Source organism: Haliotis rufescens, unplaced genomic scaffold (genome assembly GCF_023055435.1).
Source record: "Haliotis rufescens isolate VD_foot unplaced genomic scaffold, xgHalRufe1.0.p SCAF_10, whole genome shotgun sequence".
NCBI lineage: Eukaryota > Metazoa > Mollusca > Gastropoda > Lepetellida > Haliotidae > Haliotis > Haliotis rufescens.
In genome coordinates this window covers 25,255,577-25,269,145 of record NW_025963780.1, presented here as the reverse complement: position 1 = coordinate 25,269,145, position 13,569 = coordinate 25,255,577, and the positions used below count along the sequence as shown (strand labels likewise).

The following is a 13,569-nucleotide window of genomic DNA, read 5'->3' as shown; positions in this document are numbered from 1 at the left end:
TTAGTGGGGACTCGAGACTTTAACCATTGAATCTGAAACTCTCAGTTTGTTGACGGAAATCTCATAAATGTATGGAAAAGAAATCTATATTTGATAGTGGATGGAACTGGTTAAGTGAGAAATATGGGAATTAGACGTTGTAATAAATTGTCAGTCAATTGGATTCTTGACTGACAGATTTTATTCATTGTGAGATGATTCTGTGTAAATGTTTACAACAATTAATTAATCTAGTGAAAATATGGATTTGTTTGAGTAATCAATGACATTGTAAATGATTAAATAATTATTCTCAGTAACCTATTTCCTCTCTTACAAAGTATTTCATTAAGTGAAGTTTGATATTTATTAGTAAATAAATCTGGAAATAATTTCATTTTCTTAAAATAAATGTTCTACTAATAGGTTGCTATGTTGAATCATGTGTTGTTAACTTTATGCATTTTTATATGAGACAAATTAATTGTTTTTGTCCCTTGTCTTGCTTAATGTATCCAAGAGGCAGAGGCTAAATATATAAATGAATGATGTGAGGTTTGATTTGAAGTTAAGTTCCTAAAATATTGTCTTGAAATACTAAAAAAAAAAAAAAGGATGAGAATTTATGTATGTCAACCTCTTTATCATGAGGAACACAATGTTTCGGAGTATATACTTTCTCCTCCATCAAGTGAATGATTCACCTGATGGAGGAGAAAGTATATACACTGAAATGTTGTGTTCCTTTTGATAAAGAAGTTGACATCCATAAATTCTCTTCCTTATGTGTATCACTTCTAAATGCCTTTCAAAAAAAAGAAAGAAACAAAACGATTTAGTACAAAATTCTTTAAACACAGCCTTTTTACAAAACATTAAAGCAAAAATTGTTTAAAATATATCTTATTATTTGTTATTTTGTGAAATGAGTACTGTTATAGTAGAGGCAGCAACCTTTGACCTCCCTCTCTGACTGACCTTGAGAACGGGATACACCTGAGTTTCACTGCTTCACAGGAGACAAACTTGGACACTCTTCACACAGTGTACTGTAAACAGGTGTAGATTACAGTATTTATTACAATAGAGATTACAATGTTTATTACAGTATTTATTACAATAGAGATTACAATGTTTATTACAGTATTTAATACAAAAGAGATTATAGTATTTTTTACAATATTTATTACAATGTTTATTACAGTATTTAATACAGTAGAGATTACAATAGAGATTACTTTATAGATTACAATATAGATTACAGTAGAGATTACAGTAGAGATTACAATAGAGATTACAATAGAGATTACAACAGAAATTACAATAGAGATTACAGTAGAGATTACAGTAGAGATTACAATATAGATTACAGTAGAGATTACAGTAGAGATTACAACAGAGATTACAATAGAGATTACAGTAAAGATTACAACAGAGATTACAATATTTGTTACAATAGAGATTACAATATCTATTACAGTAGAGATAATAGTATTTATTACAACAGAGATTACAATATTTATTACAGTAGAGATTACAATATTGTTTACAATAGAGGTTACAATAGAGATTACAGTATGTATTACAGTATTTATTACAATAGAGATTACAATAGAGATTCCAGTATTTATTACAATAGAGATTACAGTATTTATTACAATATAGATTACAATTTTTATTACAATAGAGATTACAATATTGTTTACAATAGAGGTTGCAATAGAGATTACAATAAATATTACAGTTTTAAGGATAACAGTACATGGTGCTTTTCATCTAATTTAACTTAGGTGATTGTATACATGAACTTTTTGCATGCATTCCGATAAAAATTAACCTACTTGACTTTGTTATTCCAAACACAAGTCTAGTTATTTCAAGCATATTTCCTATTAGAAGACAAGGCTATAAAAAGTACCTAAAAAGATCTTGTTTACCAAAAGTAGTTGTTTACAAGTATAAGCTATGTTATGTTTGGAAGTGATCCCGGAACGAAAAGCCACTACCATCGTGAAGAGTTTCCAAGTTTGTCGTGTTTACTTTGCCTTTGTGTCGTGTGCTGCACTAACAACTCAATGATCACATGGTTTTTGCATGGGGTTTTTCTAGAGGTAGACCGGCGGTGGGTAGCTGACCAATACCACAAGCAAGGATACTGCCAGTCAGGCTTCTCAGCCACCGTAACTTCAGTAAGTCACTCCTGTTTCCATGGTGATGCCTCTTTTAGGTTACCATGACGACAGTTTCAACTTTTTGACTATAAATGAGAAAGGCAGGAGTTAGATTCGCCAGAAGGTGATGTATACGGATGCTGATGCACAATCCAGTTTCGCAAACAAACTCAAATTTCATCATCAGAACATTTATTACCAATTTTGCCTTTTTTGACGTAACGAAACCAATACAGCATGTTTAGGCTGTCAGACCACCGCTCCACAAAGTACGTCAGGGTGTTGGGCGTCAGGGTGTTGGGCATGATACTGTTATGACATATTTACCATTTATAGATGCTAATGCAGCACCCATCGTATATTCTCTTTGGGATATATATGTCATATCCATCCTTGCACAGTACGAGTCTGAGCTGTCAATCTGTTCCTGCTTAGAATATCCACCAATTACATCAACCACATGTACACCAAGACCCATCATCCCGCTCAAATCATCATCATCATCATCATCATCATCATCATCAGGTATTGGGGTTGAGGAAACTGGCTTGTGCATGTATTTTCAAAGGAGTTATCTCCTCTTTAATAACTTTTTCCCTCCTCCTCTACCGTCAGCGGTGGATCGACTTCCTGTCTCCGACCAGTTTCACAAACACGGCTATTGCCAGGCGGGGCTTTCCGCCTCGGTGACCGAAGTAAGTTAATCATGTGAAACCTTCTTTATCACAGACTCTACTTTTGTGTACTTTTTATTTCTCGTCTTCCTGGTCTTAATTCCTTCGCTTTTATTTCGTGTAGTTCTTGAGACGCAAACCTGATTTGCAGGTCCGCTTTTCTGAGTTTAAAATGTGTTAGACATTTGCTGCGTTTTTCTGTCACATAAGATCTCACAACTGTAGCATGGTGGAACTTGATGGAAACAACCAATCATTTCTGCTTTCGCAAACTGTAGATTTGTAGTTAAAATACATAGAATATGGTCTTTGATAGGCATTTTGAAGTCAGGACATGAAGACATGAATCTTTTATGGATAACAACTTCTATATTGTTTGGAACACATTTCAGGGCTACTTCCTGCTCCTTTGTTCACCTAATGAGTGAGTGAGTGAGTTGGGTTTAATGCCGCTTTTAACAGTATTACAGTTATATCACAGCATGTCAGCTTAATGTGGGGGGAAAGCCCAAAGTGATGCAGGTCTCAGACGTTTACCACTTCGGTGAAACCCACGAGCACGGGTATGGTGCTGACAAACCTTCAAACATAATCAGGGCGAACCAGGATTCAAACCCAAAATCATAGGTTTCTGGCGTGCCCAAGGGACACAACTCTGCACAGCGAATCGCGGCACCTTAGACGACTGGGCCACCCGTGCCCCCTGTTATCCATACAAGGTTCATGTGTCCAATATGTAAGACAGATGCATTTTTCTGTATCATTAGTTTTCATTAAAAAGTTCATAACATGAGCTTAGTGGCTAAAGCGTTTGCTCGTCACGCCAAAGGCCCGGGCTTTATTCCCCACATTGTTACAATGTGTGAAGACCATTTTCCAGTGTTATTGCAGGAATATTGCTAAAAGCATCGTAAAACCATACTCACTCACTCATATCATGAGTGATACACGAGGAGAGTATGTTTAAGTACTTAACAGCTCATGGTGTGTACCGGTGACACTACAGTACGTGGACCTGGCCCTGTCCAGGCTGAATTACTTTATATACAAATGCTGCTCAATAAACAGTGGTGTCGAATTCATCAGCGTATGTCTATATTGGTATTTTTACTATCCAAAATGTCTTATTGTTGATCTAAATGCGATGTTTAAAAATGCGAGCAAAGACCACTCGCATTTTTCGCATTTAATTCACGCTCGCGTTAATTTCAAGATTTACAGTAGTCACATGACCTCACCACACTCTGAAAGTGCTGACTCTAGTTCCTTCATCACATGGCACTGTTGATGCTGATCTAAATCTGGTTCCAATGACATGCTATGGAGGAACAATATAGACAGAAGTTGGCTGGGGTCTGTCGGTGTTGGTCTAGAGGGAGTGTTCAACAGTAACTAATGATGTACTTTCACTGGATAACCTTTGACACTGAGTTATCTCCCCCTGTCAACAGACAATAGCCTGGTCAGGACTATCTTGACAGTCAATCCCTCCGTCCAGTCAGGAGGTTGATAAGCCACCTTTGGAATGTATGGTTGGTTTTAGCCAATAGGGATTGAGTATTGTTTTGTGGTGTTATACGGGTTTACTTGACTCAGGTGACTGTAGATTGTCCAATAGGGAAGTAGTATGTTTCTAGTGGTGTCCAGTAGGAATGTATTGTTTAGTGGTGTTGTAAGAGGTTTCTAGACCCAGGTGGTAATGACAGCATATTGTGCATTAGGAAAGTAGTATTGTTTAGTGGTGTTGTAAGATGTTTCTGGACCCAGGTGGTTATGACAGCATATTGTCTAATAGGAAAGTAGTACCGGTATTGTTTAGTGGTGTTGTAAGATGTTTCTGGACCCAGGTGGTTATGACAGCATATTGTCCAATAGGAAAGTAGTACCGGTATTGTTTAGTGGTGTTATAAGATGTTTCTGGACCCAGGTGGTTATGACAGCATATTGTCTAATAGGAAAGTCTATTGGACATGTTGTAGGATTCAAATTTATAGAAGTTGTATTATTCAAATTTATGTTTAATTTTTCAAATGTTATTGGGATTGTACACTGATAGATGTAATGGAATTTTCGCAATCTTTGCCAAGAACATTTTGTGTCCAGACTTGCCCATTGATCTCTTTTCAGTGAGCAGACCGAAAACATTTGATTAAACTCAAACTTCAAACTAGTGGCTAAAGTTGCTGAAGGAAAACAGTTAATTAATAAATTAAATAAATAAAGGCTACCTTCTGGACCTATATTGGAACACAAGCACTGGTATTGTGTGACATCAAATGATCCTATCAGGGCAAATCTAGGATTCAAACCTATAACAAGGATATCCTGGCACAGCTAAGGAAGGCAACCCTGCACAGTAAATTGCTGCAACTTAGACAACTAGGCCTCTTGTGCCCTTTCAGTCAGACATTGTTTAGAATATGTACATGTTCTTCCCCTGGGTTCTTGTTCGCTTGTGTTGTGGTACACTGTTGTTGCCTCGTTCCTTGAGTCTTTCAGCTGACTTTGTTTACAGTCATCACTACCCACGTAGGCAGGTTTATCTCAACAGGGCCTTCAGCAATTTAGTTGGCTCGTTAAGGGTCTCTTTCAGTTGGTAGACATTCTTCCTGTCTATTTTCTGTGTATCTCATATCAGATATCTGCATCTCAGAAGGCAATACAATGAATGTGAGATAATCAGATATTTTTCCTTACTTGTTTCTATGTGGAATGCTACTGATGTTTTGTCACAAACCATAGCATCTGTATTTCTCATGACAGGTCAAACCTGTCATTTCATATTTGATCACTTCTGTATCATAAAGTAAACCTTTTTCAGATCTATCTTTTTATGACTTTTATCCTTTTCACAGTTCTGGTACATGGTTTCACATTTTGTCATAGTTATATATTCATCATGGACACCTCTTGGTGGATAAATATACAATAGTGGTGCATCATATACTACTTTGTTCCTATCTATTAGATCGTAGGGACTGGTCCTTTATCAAAAGGTTGTGTTTGGCCAGTGGAATTGGTTGTAGGACGCTATCATTTTTTACAAGCTTATTTGAAAAGTAGGATGTTCCTATTTATTAGATCGTAGGGACTGGTCCTTTATCAAAAGGTTGTGTTTGGCCAGTGGAATTGGTTGTAGGACGCTATCATTTTTTACAAGCTTATTTGAAAAGTAGGATGTTCCTATTTATTAGATCGTAGGGACTGGTCCTTTATCAAAAGGTTGTGTTTGGCCAGTGGAATTGGTTGTAGGACGCTATCATATTTTACAAGCTTATTTGAAAAGTAGGATGTTCCTATTTATTAGATCATAGGGACTGGTCCTTTATTAAGGGTGGTGCTGGGATGATGGAATTGGTCGTAGGATGCTATTTTAAAGACAACCCCCTCCACCGATACATGAAACATATTCTCAGGAAAAATAAATTACACATCCCTTAAAAGGACTTCATGAAAAAAGGATATTCTTTTGTTACATAGGGAATTACAGGGCATGAGAACAAACGAGATAATGAGACTAATGTTGTTTTACATTTAGCTACATTAGAGAAAACATAAATTATTTCTGAGTGAGGCACATATGTTGAATGAAGGCGAAGCATGGCACCGGAATGTAACCTAACTCTCCCGAACTCTCTATCCCACATCACAGGGGCGTACCTATTGTCCTCACATGAACCGTAAAAAACATCTCCCGTCATCGAGCTTCAAACCACTGATCTTGCCCAGAGATTGAGGCAATTAGATGATGTTTTAATCTCCGCTAATTACACAGGTTCTGCCGATGGCGGATCACATTTCCATCAGTCCTAGTATTAGACAGGCTTGCTTGGTTGGTGCACAAAATTGAAAAGTACAAAAAAATGTTCAACATCGTTATTGGCTTGTAACATAAATCACTGTGAGTACCAATCTGGTTTTTTTCATGGAAGCAGATGGCAGGTTTACCTGGGTTTCGGGGTGGGGTGGGAGGACGTGTTATTTTGTTCGATGGGATTATGAGGGTGCCAATGTCAGAAGGAGGATCTGGTTTGCTGCCTGGGTCTCGCTACAGATTGGTCGTTGATGAGGTGGAACAGAGCAAGCATCTGTTAACTGTTTCAGGAAAATTGAAACTCGTCAAATATTTTACGTTCTGGATTCTAAATATGATTTACCTGCTCAGTGCTCCTACAAAATGTTACAGATTTTGATTTTCTTTCATTTTTTTTTCTTTCAACTAGATCCCATGTATTTTAGACACAAGATAAATGAAAAACATGATGATAATATGTCTTGATTTCCAGATGATGAATATTCCATCAGCAATATATTCAAACCATTATGTTATTTTTCTTATGTGGAAACTTGTTGAGCAAGTGCAAGTGAGAATAAGCTGTACCTGTGGTTTACAGTCTCTTTTGAATTGTCTGCCATTTTATCAGCAGTATATTCAGTTGGATCAGTGTATAACAAGGGATAGACAAAAGTGAACTTGTGTGGAAAGTGGAAACAGAGACCATATAATGGACTATTCAATAGTCACTATTGTACGGTCTCTGGAGGAAAGAAGCATTTGTGAGACCAGATCAGTGTTGAAATTTGACATACGTTTTATATTTACAATAATATTTCTAAATTATGTTTGTATAGAAACATGGTTCCTTTTTAACATAGTTTTGTTTTGGGGGTTACAAAGTTTATTTCAGAAGTTTCTTTTTTGAAGTTATCTTCAACTTGATCCCAATTATATTGTAATTTTTGCTACCTTATAGTTGGCATATTGACCAAGAAACCAAAAAGATATCAGTCTGGCCTAAGCATGTAGGAAGAGGCCAAAATAAAGAAAATAGAAAGGAAAAGGAAGGGGTAAAACAGATAATGCTTAGTGAGAAAAGTTGTAAGGAGAGACAAGAATGATTGAGTTGAGGCAGTGGCGTAGTATACTGGCTATATAGCCCACTCTTCATTCATGAGAAACAAAGGGCTTCCTTTACTGTGATGGTTAATTGGCAATGTGTCAGGGAGTAACCCAATATGGAGAGTATATCTGTCTGGTGTCCAGTGGTGTAAAAAGAAGCTTACTGTATCTCATTGGAGGAGACAGATGCTGATAGCTGTGTCATATCACACAATGTACTGCCCCTTGCCGGGGGGGGGGGGGGGGGGATAACATATCTATATTGCCCCATCACCAACATGGCTCTGTTGGAACAGACCGCTTTCTATTCACGAAGAATATTGATACAGGGATGAAAATTGCTAGAAATAATACTGGATGAAACGCCATTTGTTTTCATCTCATGTCACTCATTGTTTCTCATATTATCCCACAATGCACCTCTACAGTTCTCGTGGTAACTGAAATAAACTGATAAACGGTAAATATGAAGTTTGCAAATATGAAGTTTCTTGACGATAGCACAATTCCTCCTAAAATATTTAGGCGACAGGGTAGTATACTGCTATTTCAGGCACTTCTGTCAATATGACTGTGACTCACCCCAATATGACTGTACTCTTAAATGTTGACTCACCTCAATATGACTGTACTCCTAAATGGCGACTCACCTCAATATGACTGTTTTTAAATGGTGACTCACCTCAATATGACTGCTCTTAAATGGTGACTCACCTCAATATGACTGCTCTTAAATGGCGACTCATCTATGACTGTGCTCTTAAATGGTGACTCACCTCAATATGACTGTACTCTTAAATCGCAACTCACCTCAATATGACTGTACTCTTAAATGGCAACTCACCTCAATATGACTGTGTACTCTTAAATGGCAACTCACCTCAATATGACTGTACTCTTAAATCGCAACTCACCTCAATATGACTGTACTCTTAAATGGCAACTCAACTCAATATGACTGTACTCTTAAATCGCAACTCACCTCAATATGACTGTACTCTTAAATCGCAACTCACCTCAATATGACTGTGCTCTTAAATGGCAACTCACCTCAATATGACTGTACTCTTACATGGCAACTCACCTCAATATGACTGTGTATTCTTAAATCGCAACTCACCTCAATATGACTGTACTCTTAAATGGCAACTCACCTCAATATGACTGTGCTCTTAAATGGCGACTCACCTCAATATGACTGTATTCTTAAAAGGTGACTCGCCTCAATATGACTGTGCTCTTAAATGGCAATTCACCTCAATATGATTGCACTCTTAAAAGGTGACTCACCTCAATAAGACGGTACTCTTAAATGGCGACTCACCTCACCATGACTGTACTCTTAAATGGCGACTTGCCTCAATATGACTGTGTACTCAAAAATGGCGACTCACATTGACTCCTATTGTAGCTGTAGTGGTAGAGTTTGTTAGTAGAACTCTGGTGAAATTAAGACATATTGTCTCTGTGTCAACAGGCCCATCAATGCAGCTAGGTTGATCTAGATCATAAAAGTTTGGCTACCTGATGAGGCAAGTGACGACTGAATGACCTGATTCCACTCCCTTGGATGGTCAGTTGGCTCACTGTGGTCTTCTTTAAAAACAGTCTTGCGATCATGACTTCATGTTGACCTAGACTAACACTTTGTCTTTGAAAATAAAATTTAATAGAAAAAAGCAACTACATTTAATTTGAAAAGGAACCCAGTGAGATGGGAGTTTCAGAGTCTGTGGCAAGTCTAGGGTGGTCGGGTAGCCAAGTGGTTAAAGCGTTCGCTCGTCATGCCGAAGACCCGGGTTCGATTCTCGACATGGGTACAATGTGTGAAGCCCATTTCTGGTGTCCCCCGCCGTGATATTGCTGGAATATTGCTAAAAGCGGCGTAAAACCATACTCACTTACTCACTCACTCGCTCACACTGTGGTAAGTCTAGACTTGCTTCATGGAGAGCTACGGCATTATAGTAATGGCTGGGAGGAAGGGAAAATAACATGGTTTTAGGGACTGTGAGACAGACTAGATTAATCTAGACTTGCTTCATGTGGTGCTACAGCATTATAGTAATGGCTGGGAGGAAGGGAAAATAACATGGTGGAGGGGCTGTGAGTCTAGATGTTGACTACACGGGCAGGACGGTCGAGGAACACCTGGTGAGGTTCTGCAGTAGTTCCTGTCTGTATCGCCTTCCATTAATTTACAGCCAATCAGGCCTCAGAGGAAACAGGTGTATTAGAGGGGTGCAATATATCCTATACTGCATGGCAAACACTGCCCTCTGGTGGCAGATCAAAGGATGATAATAAGGTTGTTAAAATTGGTAGAGAAGATAGTATCTATTGACTATGGCAGACAGGAAATAATTTGATAGGTCTAACTTTCGGCTTTGGTCTTGTTCACCTTGGAGTTGCGGTCAAGCTGTGAAGTGAATGTGTGGTGCTGGATCCTCATCTTTCATAGATGTTAAACTACCTGTCATTGGTACTTCATTTTACACCATGATTGAGATAAATACATCAACTCATTAATGCCCCGAATGCATATTCTACTTACATGAGGCAAAAAAAGGATTGTTGTGAGTTTTGTTGTTGAATTTATAAGGACATCCCTCGACTCATGTGGGATCAAGGGCAGTGATCTTATTAGAATGTGACCCGTGAAGCAGCGACTAACGTAACCCTATTGCAAGGATCATGCTCATGATATCAATCACTGGACTGTCTCGTCCAGACATGATTATTTATTTATTTATTTATTTATGCAGCTATCTCATTAACATCACATATACTCTGACATCATACCTCGACAAATTCCTCCATAGGAGGTCATATCAAGGTTAGGGGCGGTCAGGTAGCCTAGTGGATAAAGTGTTTGCTCATCACTCGGAAGATCCGGGTTCGATTCCCGACATGGGTACAATGTGCGAAGCCCATTGCTGGAATATTGCTAAAAGTGGCGTTAAACCATACTCACTCACTCATATAGCTGGAATATTGCCGAGAGCAGAGTTATACAACAAACAAAACAACATTAGAATGAGTCTCGGGTTGTTTCCTCAATCAGACGTACTGATGACATTTTATGTTGCTCATGCTATCATCCACTGGTCTACATGGCCCAGACTTGTTTATTTACACGCTCCTGGGATGTAGCTGGAATATTGCTGACTGTGGTGTCTCTCGCTCAAATTTTCTGATGATCAAGGGTAATATGTTACATTTTCCCAATACAACTACAGTCCAGTATATTCTTCGCACTTGTAACTAATATTTCCCTATATTGCACACTCGTCCGACTGTAAAACGATTTCTATATTGTGTTGAATTTTGCACAATTGTTGCACATGTCATGTGTCTATGCCTTGTCTTCATGTGCAATGTTGCACATTGTGTAAGTGTTGTCCTGTGCACCTGTCTGCAAACTGGTGAGAGATTATGTGCAATGTTGCACATTGTGTAAGCATTGATGTGCACCTGTCTGCAAACTGGTGAGAGATTATGTGCAATGTTGCACATTCTATAAGTGTTGTCCTGTGCACTTGTTTGCAAACTGGTAAGAGATTATGTGCAATGTTGCACATTCTATAAGTGTTGTCCTGTGCACCTGTCTGCAAACTGGTGAGAGATTATGTGCAATGTTGCACATTGTATAAGTGTTGTCCTGTGCACCTGTCTGCCAACTGGTCAGAGATTATGTGCAATGTTGCACATTGTATAAGTGTTGTCCTGTGCACCTGTCTGCTATCTGGGAATGTTGCACAATGTTTGACGATGTAAATGTTGTCACTATGTGGTAAATATTGTATTCCAGTGCATTTGATGGAGAAATTAATTAGAATTTTATTTCCAGGTGGCCTTTGCATTGTCACAGAATGATTGATGTTGTACTCGGCTACCGACTTGTGAACAGATCACTTCTTATTTTGTGCATAATTTATTGTTTACTTTTATTTTGATATTGTATTTCTTTACAGTTTCCATAGATCGTCTTTCTTTATTTAGTTTCAGTTAGTTTACTTTATGCATGACTAGGTCCACCGTGGAGCGTTAGCACCTTCATTAAGTTGTTGTTTCAGGCCAGATCAATTATTTCCTTGTTTTCTCAAATTTTATTGCTCAATATGCCAAAATATAAAAAAATTAACAAGTATACTAGAAAAATTATGTTTGGAAAACGTAATTTCAATAAACAAATACTTTTTATTTTTGGAAAACCTTTTTTAATAAAACAAGACAACTGGTCTGGCCTGGTTCTAGGTTAAATTGATTTCTAGACATGTCTGGTAGACACACAGGCATGTGATTGGTGAAGGTCGGTCAGCTGATTAGAAGGAATGGTAAGTCATGGTAGAGGTAGACGGGACGACTACTACCTGATGTCATGACATTGTGTCCAAATTCATAATCTCAAATACATACCCTGCCCTATCCGGTTCCTCTTCATACACAGTTCCATCGGAAACCACCCTCACCCACCAATCCACAACCTCACCACCCCACACTCTCACCCACCCATCCATACCATCCACACCTTCACCCACCCACCCATCCACACCCTTGCCCACCCGGCCATCCACACCCTCGCCCATCCACCCATCCACACCCTTGCCCATCCACCACCTCACCCATGCCCATCCACACTCCTGCCCATCCACCACCTCACCCACCCACCCATCCACACCATCTACACCTTCGTCCACACACCCATCCACACCCTCACCCACCACATACCCATCCACACCCTTGCCCATCCACCACCTCACCCATGTCCATCCACATCCCTGCCCATCCACCACCTCACCCACACCCATCCACATCCCTGCCCATCAACCACCTCACCCACCCACCCATCCACACCCTCGCCAATCCACCACCTCACCCACCCACCCATCCACACCCTCGCCTATCCACACCCTCCCCATCCATACCCTCGCCCATCCAAACCCTCATCTATCAATCCACGCCCTCAACCCACACCATCCACACCCTCACCTCACCCTCCCATTTCTCTTATTTTGAAAATGATAAATAGCATTTATTTATGTTTTCTATGAGGGTATGTAAAATGACAAATTTGATACTTGTAAAAGTTGCTGATGCATGATGGAAGATTGTGTCTGTCCCAATGTCATGACGGGTGTCACTGTGAGCGCCCTCTGTAGGTGAATGTACTTCATGTGTCTCTCTCTCTGGCGACAGATGGAGCGTGGGGCTTCCACAAACAAGGCTTCTGTCAGTCAGGCCTGAGCGTTGCTCTCTCGCAAGTGAGTCCGTTGGACATGCGCGTGTCATGCTGTGAAGATGCATGACGTTCTCGCACTAACTTCAAGAATCCATGCGCACTAATCTCAAGAATCCATGCCGACCCTGAACCTTATATTCAAAATGGTGTTATGTTTTTGTTGTGCCTTTAAAGCTGTTTTGCTGTGTTGTGCCTTTAAAGTTGTTGTGCCTTTAAAGTTGTTGTGCCTTGTGCCTTTAAAGTTGTTGTGCCTTGTGCCTTTAAAGTTGTTGTGCTGTGTTGTGATTTGTGAGATTGCTGTTATTGGGCCAAACAAGTGAAATGTTTGCAGTTGTGCATGTCAAACATTTGTGTTGAAGTGCATTTGGAATGATGTTTCAAAGGTTTATGGGATATTCAGGGAATGTTTGCTCGTGTTGTTGTGATTTTGCTGTACAATAATTCCTGTCCTATCTTCTATGATGTCTTCTACAGTGCAGAAAAGTAAGTAATCAAGTTAGTGACAATTGACAAATTGTTATTTATGTTGGTTTGATAAAGAGGACATTGTCCTTATGATGGTGTTCCTAGTTCTAGCAGTAGAGACCCGCGAAGATCCAGGGT

At 39.1% G+C, this 13,569-nt stretch overlaps 1 protein-coding gene across 3 annotated transcripts in view; it reads left to right on the top strand.

Annotated features, from left to right (window-relative positions):
* The window catches only part of LOC124117120 (integrin alpha pat-2-like), a 118,987-nt gene that overhangs the window by 51,359 nt on the left and 54,059 nt on the right, over positions 1-13,569 (top strand). The window contains exon 5 of one of the 3 annotated variants that reach the window (XM_046478852.2): positions 12,924-12,988. In XM_046478852.2, coding sequence (XP_046334808.2) covers positions 12,924-12,988 — 65 coding nt within the window. Of the gene's footprint in view, positions 1-2,088; positions 2,169-2,765; positions 2,846-12,923; positions 12,989-13,569 lie in introns of all 3 variants that reach the window. The other 2 variants (XM_048388791.1, XM_048388787.1) reach the window with 2 other exon arrangements.